The 20,562-nt window shown below is 43.1% G+C and overlaps 1 protein-coding gene across 1 annotated transcript; it reads left to right on the forward strand.

Moving 5' to 3' along the window:
* Positions 1-7,872: 7,872 nt before the first annotated feature.
* Positions 7,873-19,932, forward strand: LOC119471730 (cytochrome P450 2C44-like). Its single transcript, XM_037739569.1, has 3 exons — positions 7,873-7,962; positions 8,430-8,592; positions 19,647-19,932. The coding sequence occupies exons 1-3, from the start codon at positions 7,927-7,929 to the stop codon at positions 19,709-19,711; spliced, it is 264 nt and encodes an 87-aa protein (XP_037595497.1). The 5' UTR covers positions 7,873-7,926; the 3' UTR covers positions 19,712-19,932.
* Positions 19,933-20,562: the final 630 nt, after the last annotated feature.

The raw sequence follows: 20,562 nt of genomic DNA on the forward strand, positions 1-20,562 counted from the left end.
GTGCTGGGATTACAGGCTTGAGCCACCGCGTCCGGCCTAATTTTTGTGTTTTTAGTAGAGACAGGGTTTTGCCATGTTGGCCAGGCTGGTCTTGAACTCCTGGCTTCAAGTGATCTGCCCACCTCCGCCTCCCAAAGTGTTGGGATTACAGGCGTGAGCCACAGCACCCGGCCATGACCATTTATGCCTCACAAAAGAAGAGCGTCTTTCTTGTGGCCGATGGCAAGGATCCTGCAGGAGTGGATCCTGATATTTGGGAGCTGCCCTCCAGTCTTAAAATGGTCAGTGACAAATAGATCCTGAAGCTGACCTTCATCCGTGGGAGGAGAAGGCAGCTGCGGGAAGCTGAGTTCACCAAGCTCATTGCTAAGTTTTTTGACCATGGCGGGACACTGGTCAGGGATGCATAGGAGCCTGAAATATCCAGGCTCCGTGACAGTCTCACCACGGGAAGAAAATAGCCAGTTCTCACAGCAGCCCTCTTTCTGCTGGATCATGCTGAAAATACAGAAAATTTTAAATGGGTAAAGTAAGAAATGTTTAAAATGTCCCTGTTTTGTCCTGAAATTTTAGTCTATTCTGGACAAATAGGATCTTCTAGCAAGATATGGGAAGGTGTAGCCCTGATGTTCAGCTGTAGCCTCCTTGGTTGGCTGATTACATTGTTTTGATTTGGTTTTCTGGAAAGCACTTTTGCTAGAAGCGGTACAGATTTTTTCCTTTGTACCTAGCAGTACTTTATACGGTATAGCTTTGTGCCATGAAGCATTTGAGGACTCAGTTTAAAAATATGATTAACCTGTTGTGACTCGTTTTAATTCCTATTTCAACATCAGTTTCCCTGAAGAATTCAGGATATAACTTCTTGTGTAACACAGGTTTCCCTCACACATTGTTTTTGTGAGTGTTGTACATAGCTGTGGGGGAAAATACATCGCTTTAGAAAATTTGTTTAAAACAGACCTTTTGCCTGTTAAATTTTGTGCTCTTAATCAGTTAAAAAAGCTAATGGCATTTTTAGTTTTATATTGTGTTTTCCACTAGTATATCCCTGTTCATTGTTACTTTTTATTAACTGACATTTTCTAAAGTGTTTTTCAATAAAAGAAAAGAAGATATAGGAAAAAGAAAAAAAAAACAAAACACCTTTCAAGAGTTTTAAGCAAGGAGACGGGTGTGATTCGGTCCTTGTATAAGTACCTTTACCCAACGTGTTTACCAGTTCCCTCCATTTATTCACCTGCTTTCCACATCCAAATCAACATTAAAGTTCTAACTTTCCACAGTATTTCAAAATCAATAATTTACTTCCCTGAAATATTTGAAAGTGTCCACTCACAGAAACAGCAAAAACACTAGAAGCTTTCACAGAAGGTACTGAAAGAAAGACAAAATATGTGTGAGTTGCCCCCATTGATTCTCTCTACCTTGGTTTTTCTCCAAGCACAAGCCCATACTCAGCCCTGGCGCCATCCTCAAGGGTCCTAAAGCTCTTTACATAAAAATCCTGCTGGTCCTTATGCTAATGGATACCTGCCTGCAGGCTAATCAGCAAGTCTGGGTAATAGAAGTAAATAGTCTGCTATGGGAAATCCAGAGAGATGGCTCTGACATAAGAGAAAAATATCAGAGTTGAAACCATTTAACAAATAATTTCAGTGCTACAGAGATTTTCAATGTTTGCTACAATAAGTAATAGGAAAGCCACAGTGGATTTTAGTAACAGTTTCATTCCCCATAAAATAATGTATAGACTATGAGACGCTGATAGTAAGTTTTACCTCAGGATCTTGGAGAATTAGCTGTTTTTTTTTTGTTGTTGTTGTTTGTTTGTTTGTTTGTTTGTTTGTTTTTTGAGACAGGGTTTCGTTCCTGTTACCCAGGTTGGAGTGCAATGGCACGATCTCGGCTCACCGCAACCTCCGCCTCCTGGGTTCAAGCAGTTCTCCTGCCTCAGCCTCCCCAGTAGCGGGGACTACAGGCGCGTGCCACCATGCCCAGCTAATTTTTGTATTTTTAGTAGAGATGGGGTTTCACCTTGTTGACCAGGATGGTCTCGATTTCTTGACCTCATGATCCACCCGCCTCGGCCTCCCAAAGTGCTGGGATTATAGGTGTGAGCCACCACGCCTGGCCAAGAATTAGCTGTTATTAAAAATCAAAGAATATATCAATAAGAACATTATTTTAAATGTAAATAAAAATGAGATAACATTTTCAACTACCAAGTTAGCAAATGTTTCCTTTGTCTTTGTTGTGGCAAAATATAAACAACAAAATATTTACCATTTCAACCGTGTTGAAATTGTACAAGTAGTGGCAATAAATGCCATCACTATTATCAATTTTCAGAATTTTTTCAACATCCCAAACAGAAACTCTGTGTCTGTTACACAATGGTTCCATATGCCTTCCTCTTCCCCCAGCCCCTAGAAACCTACTTTAGTAATTCTGCTTTCTGTCTCTGTGAATTTGCCTGTTGAAGATGTCTCAGATAAGCAGAATTATATAATATTTGTCCTTTTTTGTCTGGTGTATTTCACTTAGCATAGTGTTTTCAAGGTTTGTCCATGGGTAGCATGTATTAGAATGTCATCCCTCCTTAAGGCTGAATAATATTCCATTGTACGTATAACCACATTTTATTTATTCATCTGTTGGACACGTGGGCTTTTTTTTTTTTTTTTTTTTTCAAAATAACTCAATTCACTGTCAAGGACACAGTAGACTCTTAACTGATGAGAAAAATATTTGAGGAGGACAACCTTGATAGCTGTGTTTTTCCGAATCCGATCTCAGGATATATGACCTGTGTTTTTTAATTTGTAAAGTTAATTACTTGAACAGTTTCAGGAAGCTATGAAAAATAAAATGAAGTTTTATATGTAATGAATCATCAATGCTGAAACGAAAAAGTACATATAAAGGATGCTTAGAAATTGAAAGAGAAAAGTTGCAGATTTTCTGAATAAGAGGTAGGAAAGAGATGAACCCTTCTTAATCTCAAGCTTCAGCAAAGTCAACAAACTCAGACCCTCTTTCCATTTTTTTCCCAAGCCCAAGAACCCGGGGCAGCCTTTGCCCAGCAGGGACAGGCTGGTTCCAGCTACTCCTCTATAAGCTTTTGCTTTCTGACAAGCGACCCAGATGGTTGCTAACACCTAGGGGTGAAACGGAGTTGCTGGAACTCACTCCTCGGCTTTTTGTGATGTGTGTCACTTGCCTGATTTTCTTTTTGGTGTGGAAGAAAAGTCACACGGGAAGGCTCCTCCCAGACCGACTCCCCTTCCCATTATTGGGAATATGCTACAACGAAACCCCAAGGATGCCCCTGCATCTCTCTCCAGGAAAAGGGGCTTTGATTCCAAGGCTGGTCATCTCTAGGCTGGGCTCTGTGTCTCAGATCACTGTAGGCCAGCAGTCCTACCTCAGCCTGTCTTAGCTCTGCACATCGTAGAGGCACTTTTCGCTCTTTATTACTGTCGTACAAGACAGATACCTACTTCCTTTTAGGACTGGAGCACTGCAGAGCAGGTAGTGAGGGTGTTGACTTAACTTGGGATATTGGTTGAATTCTAGTGAATGAGAAAATCCCGGGGTCAAAACATATTTTAACTGGAAGGCTTCCAGTTCTTCCAGCATATAACACCAAAAAGCAACCATGGAATGTAAAAATGTAATAAATTGGATCACCTGAGGTCAGGAGTTTGAGACCAGCCTGGCCAACATGGCAAAACCCAGTCTCTGCTAAAAATACAAAAATTAGCCAGGTGTGGTGGCACATACCTGTAGTCCCAGCTACTCGGGAGGCTGAGGCAGGAGAATTGCTTGAACCTGGGAGGTAGAGGTTGCAGTGAGCTGAGATCGCACCACTGCAGTCCAACCAAGGCGACAGAGCGAGACTCTGTCTCAAAAAAAAAAAAAGTAATAAATGTCCTTGGATATTGTTACTATTATTTTACATTAAGTGATCCATGGTGGGGGGGGGGGGCTCTGTGATCCTCTTTCTAGCGAGTGATCTCCACTCCTCTCCCCAACTCTCAGCTCTAATGCAGCCCAGGTTGACTACCCTGGCTGATATTCATAACCTTTGGAAATGCTGTTTGAGAGACAGATATTATGTCCATAAATTCATTGCAAAAACATATTCTCTAGGACAGCAGAAGAAGTACAGGACATTTATCTGATCATAAATCTTAGCACTAATTTCTCTTTTTTAATTTTTGATTTTTTGGATGGGGCACCTGGATATGAACCAGAGCACTAATTTCTTAGGTAAACATTCCATGAGCCATACTTTTTGACAGGGTGTCTTTTAGAATCTGGGAGCATTGCCATGAATAAAAGAGGGGGGAAAAAACCCTGCCCTTGTATAACTTAAACAATTCTATTAAGGAGAGTCAGACAAAACCAAAACAAGTCAACACATGTTGAGTATTTTCTATCAAAATGTTTCGGAACAGAAAGGTTCCAGATTTCAGATTTTTTCAGATTTTGGGTGAAAAAAAAAAAAAAATATATATATATATATATATATATATATACACACACACATATACACTCTGTGTGTGTGTGTGTGTGTGTGTGTGTGACAGTCTCACTGTCACCCAGGCTGAAGTGCAGTAACATGATCTTGGTTCACTGAAACCTCTGCTTCCCGGGTTGAAGAGATTGTCCTGTCTCAGCTTCCCAAGTAGCTGGGATTACAGGTGTGCACCACCACATCCAGCTAATTTTTGTATTTTTAGTAGAGATGGGGTTTCATCATGTTGCCCAGACTTGTCTTGAACTCCTGACCTCAGGTGAGCCACCTGCTTCGGCCTCCCAAAGTGCTGGGTTTACATTTGTGAGCCACTGAGCCCAGCCATGGTTTTGGAATATTTACATATACATACTGAGATATCTTGGTGATGGGCCCCAGGTCTAAACAGAAATTCCTCTGTGTTTCATATGCATCTTATATGGGCCTGAAGGTAAATTTTATTCACTGTTTTTAATAATTTTGTGCATAAAACAAAGTTTTGATTGCATTTTGACTGCAACCCATCACATGAGGTCAAATGTGGAAATTTCCACTTGGGGTGTCATGTTGGCACTCAAAGTTTTGGATTTTGAAGCTTTTTGGATGTCAGATTTTTGGATTAGGGATAGTCAACCTGTAATATGTATATATATATGCATCGTAGTATTATGAATGCTGTAGAGAAAAATAATGCAGAGAAGGAGAACAGAGGTAATTTTTTAAAAAATAGATTTTACTTTTTAGAACAATTTTAGTTTCACAGCCAAACTGAATGGAAAATACAGAGAGTCCTTATATACCTCCTGCCTCTAGACATGTACAGTGTCCCCCATTACTGAGATCTCATAGCAGAGGATCCATTTGTTACAACTGATGAACATTCATTGATGTGTTACCATCCAGAGACGATACTTTACATTAGGTTCACTTATGATGATGTACATTCTGTGGGTTTGGACAAGTGTGTGATGACGGGTACCCACCATTATAGTATCAAACAGAATAGTTTCCTGCCCTGAAAATCCCCTATGTGCTCCCCAATTTTCCCTCCCTCCCCCTAAGCCCTGGCAAACACCGATCTTTTTTGCTGTCTCCACAGTTTGGCCTTTTCCAAAATGTCATATAGTTGGAATTATACCATATATTACCCTGTCAGATTGGTTTCCTTCACCTAATAATATGCATTTGAGTTTCCTCCATGTCTTTTCTTGATTTGATGGCGCACTTCTTTTTAGCGCTGAGTAACATTCCATTATCTGGATATACCATAGTTTAGCTATTCATGTACTTACTAAAGAACATCTTAGTTGCTTCCAAATTTTGGCAATTGTAAATAAAGCTGCTACAAACACCCATGTGCAGGTTTTTGTGCAGGCATCAGTTTTCAACTCTCTTGGGTAAATACCAGGTAGTGTGATTGCAGATCATATGGTGACAGTATGCTTACTTTTGTAAGCATTTTTTTTTTTTTTTGCTTGCTTTTGTAAGCATACTCTGGGCCAGAGTATGGGTGTTTATACCTGTAATCCCAACACTTTGGGAGGCCAAGGTGGGAGGATTGCATGAGGCTGTAGGTTCAAGAAAAGCCTGGACAATATAGTAAAACCCCATCACTACAAAAAAAATTTAAACATTAGCCAGGTGTGGTGGCACATGCCTGTGTTCCCAGCTACTTGGGAGGCTGAGGCAGAAGGATTACTTGTGCCCAGGAGTTAGAAGCTGCAGCGAGCTATGATCAAGCCACTGCACTCCAACCCAGGCAACAAAGCAAGACCCTGTCTCAAAAAAAGAAAAAGCCAGGCACGGTGGCTCACACCTGCAATCCTAACACTTTGGGAGGCCAAGGCAGGCGGATCATCTGAGGTCAGGAGTTTGAGACCAGCCTGACCAACATGGAGAAACCCCGTTTCTCCTAAAAATACAAAATTAGCAGGGCGTGGTGGCGCACGCCTGTAATCCCAGCTACTCCAGAGGCTGAGGCAGGAGAATCGCTTCAACCCGGGAGGTGGAGTTTGTGGTGAGCCGAGATCACACCATTGCACTCCAGCCTGATCAACAAGAGTGAAACTCCATCTCAAAAAAAAAAAAGGCCAGGCACAGTGACTCATGCCTGTAATCCCAGCACTTTGGGAGGCTGAGGCAGGGGCACATCACGAGGTCAGGAGATCGAGACCATCCTGGCCAGCATGGTAAAACCCCATCTTTTCTAAAAATACAAAAAATTGGCTGGATGTGGTGGCACGTGCCTGTAATCCCAGCTACTCGGGAGGCTGAGGCACAAGACTCGCTTGAACCCAGGAGGCAGAGGTTGCCGATTGGAGATCGCAATCACTGCTCTTCAACCTGGTGACAGAGCGGGAATGTCTCAAAAAAACAAACAAAAAAAGAAACTGCCAAATTGTATTCTAAAATGGCAGTTTCATTTTTGTATTCCTACCAGCAATGAACGAAAGTTTCTGTTACCCCACATCCTCATCAGCATTTGGAGTTGCCCATGTTTTGGATTTTGGCCATTCTAATAGATGTGTAGTGGTATCTCATTGCTGCTTTAATTTGCAATTTCCTAATGATATATGATATGGAGCATATTTTCATATGCTCATTTGCCATCTGTCTTGTTCTGTTTTCTGCTGCAATCACAGAATACCACAGACTGGGTAATTTAGAAAGAAATGAAGGGTTTTTTTGGCTCATGGCTCTGGAGGCTGGGAAATCCAAGATTGAGGGGCCACATCTGGTGAGGGCCTCTTGCTGTATCATAACACACAGTCAGTAAGGACACACGAGAGACACAGCAAGAGAGGACTGAACTTCACCCTTTTATCAGGAGCACAGTCCTATGATAACTAACCCATGCCCACAGTAACACACTAATCCCTTCAGAAAGGCAGTGCCCTCATGCCCTTGACCTAATCACCAAGCCTGTCAACACTGTTACCATGACACTGAAATTTCAGCATGAGTTTTGGAGGGGACATTCAAGCTGTAGTACCATCTATATATCTTTTTTTGGTAAAGTGTCTCTTCAGATCTTTTGCGCATTTTTATTTTTATTTTTGAGACAGAGACTCACTCTGTCACCCAGGCTGGAGTGCATGTTTCCATAACATTATATAACCTCCTGTAACTAATTTCAAGTGGCTGTTTTGAATTTAGTTCCATGAATGTAAAATAAGTTTGAAAACCAACCCCTAGTTGTTGCATGCTTTAGTACAACATTTGCCTCCTTGAACAACACTACCATAAATATATGTTCGTTTTTGGTTTTTTTATTTGTTTTTTTAGAGATGAGATCTCACCATGTTGCCAGGCTGGTCTTGAATTCCTGGGCTCAAGCTGTCCTCTCACCCTGGCCTCCCAAAGTACTGGGTTTACAGGAGTGAGCCTCTGCGCCCGGCCAATATATGGATGTCATCCTTGGAAGAGTTTACACCTGCCTGGTGAGCTTTCCCCCAAGCCCTTTTCCTGGCTGCTTCCTCCTCATCTTTAGTTTTAACTTAAATACTACCTCCTCATAAATGCCTTCTCTTACCTCTCTATTTTATTAAGTTCTCCCTTTGTCATTCAACTCTTTATCAATTTACAGAATTATGCTCAATTTGTATTACAAATGTAGTTTGTTTGACTGTTTATTTCCTGTCACTTTCACCCGACTTTAAGTTCCATGAGGAATCCTGGGCTGTGCACAGTGTCTGACACAGCATAGATGCTTAGTAAATATTTGCTGAGTGATTGCATATATAAATGAAGAAAAGAATGAATTTATGTCAGTACCTCAGGTTGAATTCCTAAGATGGAACTTATGGAGCAAAGGCTAAGCCACATGTAAAAGTATTACTTAATCTCTCCCCAAACCTTCAATAGATTTCACAATAGCGTTTACACAGGTATTTGTATCTCCTTCCAGTTGGCCAAAGAGTACGGCTCTATTTACACCCTGTACTTTGAATCCTGGCCCACCATGGTCTTCCATGAATATAAAGCAGTGAAGGAAGCTCTTATTAATCGGGATGTTAAATTCCTTGGCAGAGGACATATTCCAATGATTGATGATGCCCAGAAAAGATATGGTATGTTTTAAATCAAAAGACATGTTAATTTCCTTTGGCACCTGAATATTTAGCAAGAAATTTTGATCAACTAATTCGACAGCGTCTGTTCTACACTAAACAACGGACTAAATGTTACCATACTGCAATGAAATTCTGACACTAACTACCCAGAGTTAGCATAGACTCCATAGATAAGGACACAGTCCCCAACAAGACTGCCCTCACCCCAGATGCCAGCTGCAAGTTCAGGGGTCCTTAGGTCACCCACATTTCTGATCAACTAAAAAAATTTAGGGTTTCCCATGACCCTTTCAGGTATGATAATTTGCTAGAACAACTCACAGGACGCAGGAAGGTGCTATACTTAAAATTGCAGTTTTATTCTATAAAGGATACAAATAAAGAATCCCATAAGGTGAGGTCTGGGAGGCTCTCAAATGCAGAGCATCTGTATCCTCCACCTAGGAAATAGAATATGTTACCCTCCTGGCACACCAGCATGTTCAGCTACCAGGAAGCTTGATCAGAGCATCAGTGCCCAGAGTTTTTACTAGAGTCTCATTACATGGACATGATTGATGGAATCATTGGCCATGTCACTGAACTCGTGAACTCAATCTCCAGCCTCCTCTACTCCATGGAGGTTGAGAGTTCAGGCTGATATCACTTGGCCCAAAGCCTCAACCCTCTAAACATATGGCTGGTCTTTCTGGCATGGTTGGCCCCCATCTTAAAACTATCCTGGAACCCACCTGAATCATTTCATTGGCACATACTCAGGTATGATCCCAGGGATCCACCATGTTCCAAAGACACTTTTTTTTTTTTTTTTTTGAGATGGAGTCTCAGTCACTGCAACCTCCACCTCCCAGGTTCAAGCCATTCTCCTACCTCAGCCTCCCAGGTAGCTGGGATTACAGGCACCTGCTGCCATGCCCAGCTAATTTTTGTATTTTTAGCAGAGACAGGGTTTCACCATGTTGGCCAGACTGGTCTCAAACCCCTGGGCTCAAGTGATCCGCCTGCCTCAGCCTCCCAAAGTGCTGGGATTACAGGTGTGAGCCACTGTACCCCACCTGCCTACCAAAGGCGCTTTTAAAATACACTCAGGAAATTCCAAGGGTTTAGAAGCTCCCACAAACTATATGCGTGTGTGTATATATATGCGTGTGTGTGTATATATATGTGTGTGTATATATATATATATATATATATTTGTTTATTTAATTAGACAGAAACAGACCCCAGGTATCCTGCAAGCTAATGCTGTGAATATAATTGAGATAAAAACAATCTGAGAACCTTTTGAAAAAAGAGTTGTTGCCCCAAGGCCTCAGGGTTGAGGGAGCTGCAGTCATGCTTGGGGTATAGTTTCCCATGGCACACAGGATGTAGTAGCACCGTGGCCACGACAGGAGACACTGACTAGATCTAGAAATGGCTGTGCTTTCAATGGCAGCCTGAGCGCAAGGGAGATGGAGAGGAGGGAGGGCAAACCAGGACGTCATGCACAGGGAGCAACAGTGGTCGGTCACATTTTAGTTCTTCAGCTGGAAAATAGGCTCACAAATAATTCCTTTTGTTCTTATGCTTCAAAATTTAGATGTGTGGCATATATTCCTTTATAGGTATCAAATAACCACAATAAAAAATGTAGAACACTCTGAAAGTCTCCTCCAAACCACTTAAAATTATAAAATTATAAGTCCTAGAAAAGTAGAAATTCTTTCACAGCATATTTACAAATCATTAAATACAATGCTGTGTATTAAGTCCTGTAAGAGAAGCAAGTTTTTATCTCTCTCACATAAGATTAAGGTACAATTGCTTAATTAAAGAAGCAACCAATTCTTACCACTGAGTTTATGAAAAAAGGAAAAGAAATTTAAAAAGTAGAAGCAACCAAGTTCCCCTTCTACAACCTCCCTTTCTGAAAAACAAGTTGATTATATTGGGTATGCATGACCTTTTACGTTAATTTTAAAACTGGAGATGGAGGCCACTGGGCTGGATTGAGCTGAAGCAGGAGAAAATTGTTGGTCTAAAGCTTGCAGTTTTGGTAACTCAAAAAATTGGTTTCCAAACTTCCCATAAAATTCTTGTTACCACTCCTTACTAGCCGGTAATGGGAACAGATAATTCAGTTCTTCCTTTCACTAACCTTTCTATTTTAGAAAATAACAGAGAAGGGCTGGGTGTGGTGACTCACGCCTGTAATCCCAGCACTTTGGGAGGCTGAGGCAGGAGAATCGATGGAACCTGGGAGGCGGAGGTCGCAGTGAGCTGAGATCATGCCACTGCACTCCAGCCTGGTTGACAGAGCGAGACTCGATCTCAAAAAAAATAATAATAAATAACAATAACAGAAAAGAGCCATTCATTGATATTTTAGTTTTCCTTCTCTATTAGTTCCTTAGGGCTGCCATAATCAAGTACCAATAATTTGGTGGCTTAGAACTCACAGTTTGGGAGGCTGGAAATCTGAGATCAAGGTGTTGGCAGGATTGGTTCCTTCTGAGAACTGTCAGGGAGAATCTGTTCTGTGCCTCTGCCGTAGCTCCTGGTGGCTTTCTGGCCATTTTCGGAGTTCCTTGGCTTGTAGGTGCATCACCCTGAACTCTGCTTTCATGTTCATGTGATATTCTCCCTGTGTACATGTCTGCCTCTGTGTCCAAATGTCCCCTTTTAATAAGGACAGTCATATTGGCTTAAGGCCCACCTGTGACCTCATTTCAACCTGACCTCTGTAAAGAGCCTATTTCCAAATAAGTTCGCATTCACAGATACTGGGGGTTAGGGTGCCAACATTTTTTGGGGAAAACAATTCAATAAATAGTACCTTACTAAGTGGAATAACTGCTAAAATACTAAATAGCTTTCTGAGATATTTATTTATTCATTCATTCATTCATTCATTCATTCAAGACACAGAGTCTTGCTATATTGACCAGGCTGGTTTTGCAGTTGTGGGCTCAAGCAGTCCTCTCACCTCGGCCTCCCAAGTAGCTGGGACTAAAGGCATGTGCCACCACACCTGGATAATTTTGGTAATTTTTGTAGAAATGAGGTCTTACTGTATTGCCCAGGCTGCTCTTAAACTCCAGAGCTCAAGCAGTCCTGCTGCCTTGGCCTCCCAAAGTGCTGGGATTACAGGTGTGAACCACCAAGCCCAGCCTGCTTTCTGACATCTTTAAACAGCTATAATATAGTGCTGCATATTCCTGGAATATATGTCTAACTAATCAAGTCATTGAAACTTTCCTGGTAACTGACTTGATATTTTGCCTCATTTCTTTTGTTGTTGTTGTTTTGTTTTGTTTTTTGAGATGGAGTCTGGCTCTGTCACTCAGGATGGAGTGCAGTGGCACAATCTCAGCTCACTACAACCTCTAACTCCCAGGTTCAAGCAATTCTCCTGCCTCAGCCTCCCTAGTAGCTGGGATTACAGGCACCCACCACTACGCCCAGCTAATTTTTGTATTTTTAGTAGAGATGGGGTTTCGCCATGTTGGCCAGGCTGGTCTTGAACTCCTGACCTCAGGTGATCCACCTGCCTCAGCCTCCCAAAGTGCTGGAATTACAGGTGTGAGCCACCACACCTGGACTGTTGTGTTGTTTTTTTTTGAGACGGAGTTTTGCTCTTGTTGCCCAAGCTGGAGTGCAGTGGTGCCATCACAGCTCACTGCAACCTGTGCCTCCCAGGTTCAAGTGAATCTCCCACCTCAGCCTCCCAAATAGCTGGGACTACAGGCACGCACCACCACGCCCAGCTAATTTTTGTATTTTTAGTAGAGATGGGGTTTCACCATGTTGACCAGGATGGTCTTGACCTTCTGACCTTGTAATCCACCTGCCTCGGCCTCTCAAAGTGCTGGGATTACAGGCGTAAGCCACCGCCATCTTTACATTTTTATCTCATTGACAGATGGCAACAGATCAAACTCTTACTTTATTTTATTCATTTTAGCCACATACCAATATTAGATGCTATTGTTCATTCACTGAAATGCAAAGTTTAAAATAACTTAAGTGTTCTTAGAGGCATGGATAAACAGCACTCATGCCTTACCTGAGGGAGCACAGATACTATAGCATTTTTGGAATGGAATCTAGTAATGTCTATTGACAAATTGTAGAGACCTATGGGAGAATCTGGTTTACATAAATAGGAACAACCCACTTTGCAATTATGCAACCCATCTACACACGCACAAAGACAATGGTGTGTGGAGGGCATTGCTTCCTTGAAAAGCACCAGAATTACAGGGATGCAGGTATGGGAGAGAGAAGTAAATATACTTAAAAATATATATATATATATTTACATAAATATATAATATGTTATAATATAGCATAAATTATAATTTATAATCTATAATTTTATATTAATAACTAAATATAAATATGTGATATACAAATATATATTAAATAAATAAATTTTATTTTATTTTTGAGACAAGGTCTCCATGGCTGGAGTGTAGTGGCACCATCAGGGCTCGGGTGACCTCCCACCTGACTCTCGAGCAGCGGTACTACAAGCGCCACTCCCTGCAAATTTTTGTATTTTTAGTAGAGATGGGGTTTCACCATATTGCCCAGGCTGGTCTCAAACCCCAGGACTCAAGTGATCTGCCTGCCTTGGCCTCCCAAGGTGCTGGGATTGCAGGCATGAGCCACTGCGCCAAGCTAACTAAATATATTTTAAATGTATACATATATATTCACAAGTTTCTCAATAAAGAGTGAGGAGACACGGGAGAACCTTCCAGATACCTCTTGTTACGTGATGAACCTCCTTAAACTCGATGATGTAAAGCAACCAGCATTTTTCACGCTCATAAGTTCTTCGGGTCAGGAATCTGAACTGGGTACAATGCAAATAGCTTTTCCCTGATTTATAGGCCTGGGGCCTTGGCAGACATCCAGTTTTTTCCACCCTGAACAGCTGTGTGGATTCAATGGCCGAGGGCTGGAATCCCACTGAGGCTTCTTCACTTATGAGGCTGGCTTCTGGGCAGGGATGGCCCAAAAGCTGAGGTCAGCTGGGAGCATCAACCCAAGCATCTTCATAGCCTGCCCACCTCATGGCTTGGTGACTGGAACCCAGCGGGGAGCCTCCTGGGGGAGATTAGAGAGCGAGGCAGAGGCTGCCAAGCTTCTGCTGACCAAAGCTCAGAATGTATGGCCACGGTCTATTCATTGCAAACAACTCCCAACAGCCAACTCAAATTCACAGCAACAGGAGTAAGGCCTCCCTTCTTGAAGGGGAGGTGATGTCCACACCACAGGAGAGCAGGAGGGACAGGAGATACTGCTGCCAGGCAGATGAAGGGGCCCTCTGACCAGCCTTGGAAAGACCAGCCCCAGTGGTGGGAAGGACACCGGGAGATGGGGAGACTTAGAAGCCAAAGAAGAAGAGTTGTCAACTGGGTCAGTGGACCATAGGTGTGGATTTGGCCAAGCAGGCGGTGTTCACATCCTGAGCAGGTGCAGTGTCAGTGGAAGAGCAAGGGCAGAGCTGGGCTGCAGTGGAATGAAGAATGAATGGGAACTTCTGCTTCCTGGCACAATGAATGGCTGAATGACCTTCTCATCGAAACTAATATTACATTTGGATAAAATATTTTTTCCATGAGCAGGAAACTTTGTTTTCTTTTGTCTTTTGGGATGGAGTCTTGTGCTGTTGCCCCCTGTTGTGGTGGTGCAATCAGTTCACTGTGGTCCTGCCTGACCTTCTGGCCTTGAGCCATGCTCCCACCTCAGCCCCCTGAGTAGCTGGGACTATAAGCATGCGCCACCACACCTGGCTAATTTTTTATTTTTATTTGTGAGATGGTGTCTCACTATGTTGCTCAGGCTGGTCTCAAACTCCCGGCCTCAGGCTGTCCTCCCACCTTAGCCTCACAGAGTGATGGGATTATAGGCATGAGCCACGGTGCCCAGCTCAGGCAGAAAATCTTTCATATTTATGAGTATTACAATAAATATAATTTGAGGACTTCTAGTTTTAGCTTGGAGAAGTAAAAAGCTAGAAGAGCACTGCTCTACCCATACAAAAATAAATTAAAACCTCAACAGTAAATTAACTTTTCTTGAATTCATCAGAGCTGAGCATTCAGGGAAAGGTGTAACCTAAAAGCTGGGAAAGATAGGCGACACGGGACTAGAACATCGCCGGCCTGGAACAAATAGCACCCTAGCACAGTATAAGGTGATTAAACTAGAAATGTTTCATGAATTGCTAACGGCCAAGTGAGAGCTGGCAAGCATATGTGAAGCCCTTGGTGGGGGACACTAACCTAAGGAAACAGAAGAAGTTTCTCTCCTCGCAGGTGGAACCTTCTCGCCTAGTCTCTCCTACTTGCCCTATGGGCTGGGTGCGGTGGCACCCAGCACTTTGAGAGGCCAAGGTGGGGGAAAAGCTTGAGTCTGCGGGTTTGAGACCACCTGGGCAAAATAATGAGCCCTTGTCTCTATAAAAATAAATAAATAAACAAAATTAGGCTGGGCGTAGTGGCTCAAGCCTGTAATCCCAGCACTTTGGGAGGCCGAGGCGGGTGGATCACGAGGTCAAGAGATCGAGACCATCCTGGTCAACATGGTGAAACCCCATCTCTACTAAAAATACAAAACATTAGCTGGGCATGGTGGTGCGTGCCTGTAATCCCAGCTACTCGGGAGGTTGAGGCAGGAGAATTGCCTGAACCCAGGAGGCGGAGGTTGCGGTGAGCCGAGATCGCGCCATTGCACTCCAGCCTGGGTAACATGAGTGAAACTCCGTCTCAAAAAAATAAAATAAACAAAATTAGCTGGACGTGGTGGCAAGTGCCTGTAGTCCCAACCACTCTGATCCCGGGATCCTGGGACATTGAGGCCGCAGTAAGCCTTGATTGCACCACTGCACTGCAGTCTGGGCGACAGAGCAGGACAATGCCTCAAAACAAAAATAAACAAAAAACAAAGCACCCTTCACATAGCTCATTATTATAGTCAATCCCTGGAAAATACACTGTCCCCCTCTCCCTCCATCATATTTGCCTGGCGTATACTCCAACCCTAGAAGAATTCAAACACCTGTCCTTTCTGTGTTAGTGCTCAGAAAACGAGCACTTCTACAGAAATTCTCCCAAGAATTAGACGAGCTTCCCTTGACATTTATACCTGCAAACCTCAACCAGTGTCTTGGTCGGGCCAGTTAGTTCCTCTGCGGGCTCACTTTTCCACGCAGAGGTGCCTTATTTGTTCTGCTAAGCCCCATTATGCACTTCAACTCTCAGAGCCATCGAATCATAAGTCATTAAAAAAAAATTGGCCAGGTGTGGTGGCTCACATCTGTGATCCCAGCACTTTGGAAGGCCGAGGAGGATGCATCACCTAATGTCTTGAGTTCGAGACCAGCCTGGCCAACATGGTAAAACCCTGTCTCTACTAAAAATGCAAAAATTAGCTGGGCATAGTGGCAGGCACCTGTAATCCCAGCTACTTGGAGGCTGAGGCAGAAGAATCTCTTGAACCTGGGAGGCAAAGATTGCAGTGAGCCAAGATTGTGCCACTGCACTCCAACCTGGGCAACAGAGCAAGACTCTGTCTCAAAAAAAAAAAATAGAGGAATCAGAAGGAAACTCTCCTCTTCTCCTCTTCAACATTTTATCTATAGGTCTATCTGCCTCTACACCCATATTTTCCTTCTTACCTCTAGTTACAACTGAAAAAGTGTACCTTCTCCTGACAGGGAGAATCTCTACCTGTACCCTAGATCCTGTAGCATCTCACCTGCCCAAGAATTTGACTTCTAGTGTAATGCCTTCTGCTCAGAGATGATCCATTTTTCTCTGTGCTTGACCTGAAAACTATTTCTCTCCCGTCTCTCATGGGGCCTATTTATCTAACAGTTTTAGGGTGCTGCGGGCTGGACTTCCCATACTCCTTTAACAGCTGCTTCTGGTCGGATCAGCAAAGGGAGGCAATGGCAAGAGAGTGGGGAGGGGAGGAGAGGGCTGGCATCTCCCCAAGGCTGCATGGCCCCTGCAGCGCCAGCTCCTTCAGGACAGGCCTGCTTTGGTTCCAGCTCTTGTCAGGTAACCCAGCCTCTGAGCTCCAAGGTTGCCAACTCCTCCTTTTGTGCCTTCCACTGGGAGGTGGTAGCCACTTCCTGCTGCTAATAATGACCAGATGGGCTTACTGTCCCTGATGTGGCCTCTCAGTGTTTCCTTCTCCTTTATGCCAGCTCCCTGGATTGAGTTTCCTCTGTTTTAAATATTTAGGCCAAGCAGAGTGGCTCACTCCTGTAATTTCAGAACTTTGAGAGGCTGAGATGGGAGGATTGCTTGACTCTAGGAGTTCAAGGCCAGCCTGGGTGACAGAGTACCAGGTATAAATTCTCCACAAAACATTTAAAAAGTTAGTTGGCTGTGGTGCCACGCACCAGTATCCCAGATATTTGGGAGGCTAAGGTGGGAGGATGGCTGGAGCCCAGGAGCTGAAGGCAGCAGTAAGCTAGGGTCACACCACTGCACTCTGGCCTGGGCGGCAGAGTGAGACTATATCACTTTTAAGAAGGAGTAGGGCTAGGCACAGTGGCTCACATGTGTAATAACCAGCACTTTGGCAGGCTGAAGTGGGAGGATCACATGAGGCCAGGAGTTTGAGACCAGCTTGGCGGAGATAGTGAGCCCCCATCTCTAAAAAAAAAAAAAAAAAAATCGAAGAGAAAATTTTTTTGCAATTGCATCTAATAATTTTCAGGCCAGGAGTGGTGGCTCATGCCTATAATCCCAGTACTTTGGAATTTGGGATCATTTGATCTCAGGATTTTGAGAAAATAACAATTTTCATATGACAGCTAACATTTATGAGTACCTTTTTTGTGTCAGATTCTCTACTGAGGATTTTGCATGCATGATCATATTTAGTCAACACAACGGTCCCATGAGGAAGAAACTATTTTTTGTTTTCATTCTTCAGATGAAGTTATTGAGACAATCAAAGTTAAATAGGCCAGGCTCAGTGGCTCACGCCTGTAAACCCAGCACTTTTGCGGGGCTGACTTGGGCAGATGGCTTGAGTCCAGGAGTTCAAGACCAGGTTGGTCAACATGGTGAGACCCTGTCTCTAATAAAAAATACAAATAAATAAATAAATAAATAGCTGGACATGGTGGTGTGTGTCTGTAGTCTCAGCTACTCGGGAGAATCACCTGAGCTTGGAAGGTTGAGGCTGCAGTGAGCCGAGGTCACACCACACTCCAGCTTGAGTGACAGACTGAGACCCTGTCTCAAAAAAAAAAAAAATTAAGTAATTTGCTCAAAGAAGAAAGTGTTGGAGATAAGATTTGAATTCAGTCTGCTTAGTTCTAGAGCCTATACCCCTAAGCATATGCTGCAATGCACTAACACATTTATTTTTATTTTTATGTACTGTCTCCCAGATATTGTACATATACACACATATTTTACACAATTGTATTTATAGTATATAGAAATTTTTTCTTTTCTTTCTTTCTTTTTAAATTAGAGACAGGGTCTCAGTATGTTGCCTAAACTGGTCTTGAACTCCAGCAATCTGTCCACCTCAGCCTCACGAATTGCTGCAATTACAGGTGTGAGCCACCATGCCCAGCCCAGTAATTTTTGCATACTGATTTCTTCTAAAATGTTGTTAACATTTCTGACATTTCTACATAGTTTTCATAATTATTATTTTCATAGTTGCTTAAGTTTTCCTAGCATTGGTTTATTATGATTATGCAAACTGTTACCCAATCATTAGAATTCAGATTGTTCACAGATTTTTAAAATTAGTATACATGGTGTGAAAGGAAAATAAATCTTGGGACTCCAAATTCACTAAGCCAAAGGGAAAAGTCAAGCTTGGAACTGCCTTCCATTTTGGTTCTAAGATGGCTAAAAAGATGAAAAGCTACATACCTCCCTCACACTTTGCCCACAAGAACATTCCTGATGGGTCCCAAGGTCTTTACCCTAAAGTGTTTCTGTTTAAGTTCACAATGGCAATGGAAATTGATACCTTATCTTCACAGATGGGAGACGCAGGACAGAGCTCCAAGTCATCCCCGTGCCTACCTGAGACAAATGCTTATCTGATTGTGTCCTCTGCCCTGTTGTCTACATTTCTTATGTAAAAACACAGATTCACTGAGCCAGAGCAAGGCACGAATGGCTATTTTCCCCTATCCCCCTCTCACATATCTGAATATCCCACCTGATATGGTTTGGTTCTGTGTCCCTACCCAAATCTTATGTCAAATTGTAACACATGTGAGGGGAGGGGCCTGGTGGGAGGTGATTGAATCATGGGGGCTAATTTCCCCCTTGCTGTTCTCTTGATAGTAAGTTCTCATGACATCCGATGGTTTAAAAGTGTGGCACTTCCTCTTTTGCTCTCTCTTCTGCCACTATGTAAGATGTGCCTTGCTTCCCATTCACCTTCCACCATGATTGTAAGTTTCCTGAGGCCTCCCCTGCCATGTGGAACTGTGAGTCAATGAACCCTCTTTTCTTTTCTTTTTTTTGAGACGGAGTCTCACTCTGTTGCCCAGGCTGGGGTGCAATGGCATGATCTCGGCTCACCTCTGCCTCCCAAGCAATTCTCCTGCCTCAGTCTCCTGAGTAGCTGGGATTACAGGCATGCGCCACCACGCCCAGCTAATTTTGTATCTTTAGTAGAGATGGGATTTCTCCGTGTTGGTCAGGCTGGTCTCAAGCTCCAAACCTCAGGTGATCCACCCGCTGCAGGCTCCCAAAGTGCTGGGATTACAAGCGTGAGCCACCGTGCCTAGCCTGACAAATTAACTTTTCTAAGATGCATTCTCCTCATCTAAAAATAAGGGGCTAAAAACCAAACCTCAGAATGAAGATGAAATAATACAGTATGCAAAACATTTACATAGTATCCAACATTCATAAATGCTCCATAATATTACTTGTTGCTATGATTACTATTATAGCATCCAAATAATAATATGTTAGTAGTAGTATAGTATAATACTATACAGCAATTGGTATCCTGTGCTGTAATATAATACTACTACTATATTTATGATTCCATCCTAGGTTGGAGAAGTTTAGAGGAAAATGAACTCTATATAAATCTGACAGGAGGGAAGCCCAGATCTTGAAATCCTGAAGTAAGATGATTCAGTTCTGAATGTGGGGGCTGCTGTTTTCTCACATCGGCTCAGCTCTTTGACTCCACATATATCCTTGCCTCTGCTCCCTGCAACTTACCTGCTCCACCCTCTTCAAGGAGTGTTTCCAGTATGAGAATGAGACATTCCTCTCCCTGATGAGTTTGTTACACGAAAATTTTAAGGCCAACTCTGTGCATACTTCTTATGAATTAGCCCTGCTCCACAAGGAGCTGTTTTAAAAAATAAAAAGAAAAGTGAAGTAAACGTGCGTGTGTGTGTGTGTGTGTGTGTGTGTGTGTCTGTGACGGAGTCTTGCTCTGTTGCCCAGGCTGAAATGCAGGGGTATGAACTCAGCTCACTGCAACCTCTGCCTCCTGGGTTCAAGTGATTCTCCTGCTTCAGCCTCCTGAGTAGCTGGGATTACAGGCACCCGCCACGATGCCTGGCTAATTTTTGTATTTTTAGTAGAGATGAGATTTCACTTTGTTGGCCAGGCTGATCTCAAACCTCTGATCTCGGGTGATTCACATGCCTTGGCCTCCCAAAGTACTGGGATTACAGGCATGAGCCACCATGCCCGGGTGGGCTTGCTTGCTTTCTCTTTCTTTCCTTCCTTCTCTTTCTTTCTTTTTCTTTCTTTCTCTCTCTTTCTTTTTCTTCTTCTTTCTTTTCTCTCCCTTCCTTCCCTCCCTCCCTTCCCATCCTCCCTCCCTCCCTTTCCTCCCTCCATCCTCCCTTCCCCTTCCTCCCTCTCTTCCTTCCTTCCTTCCTTCCTCCCTCCCTCCTTCCTTCCTTGCTTCCTTTCTTCTTTTCTTTCAAAAAGATCTTGCTCTGTCACC

Source organism: Cebus imitator, unplaced genomic scaffold (assembly GCF_001604975.1).
Source record: "Cebus imitator isolate Cc_AM_T3 unplaced genomic scaffold, Cebus_imitator-1.0 Scaffold71, whole genome shotgun sequence".
NCBI classification, from domain to species: domain Eukaryota; kingdom Metazoa; phylum Chordata; class Mammalia; order Primates; family Cebidae; genus Cebus; species Cebus imitator.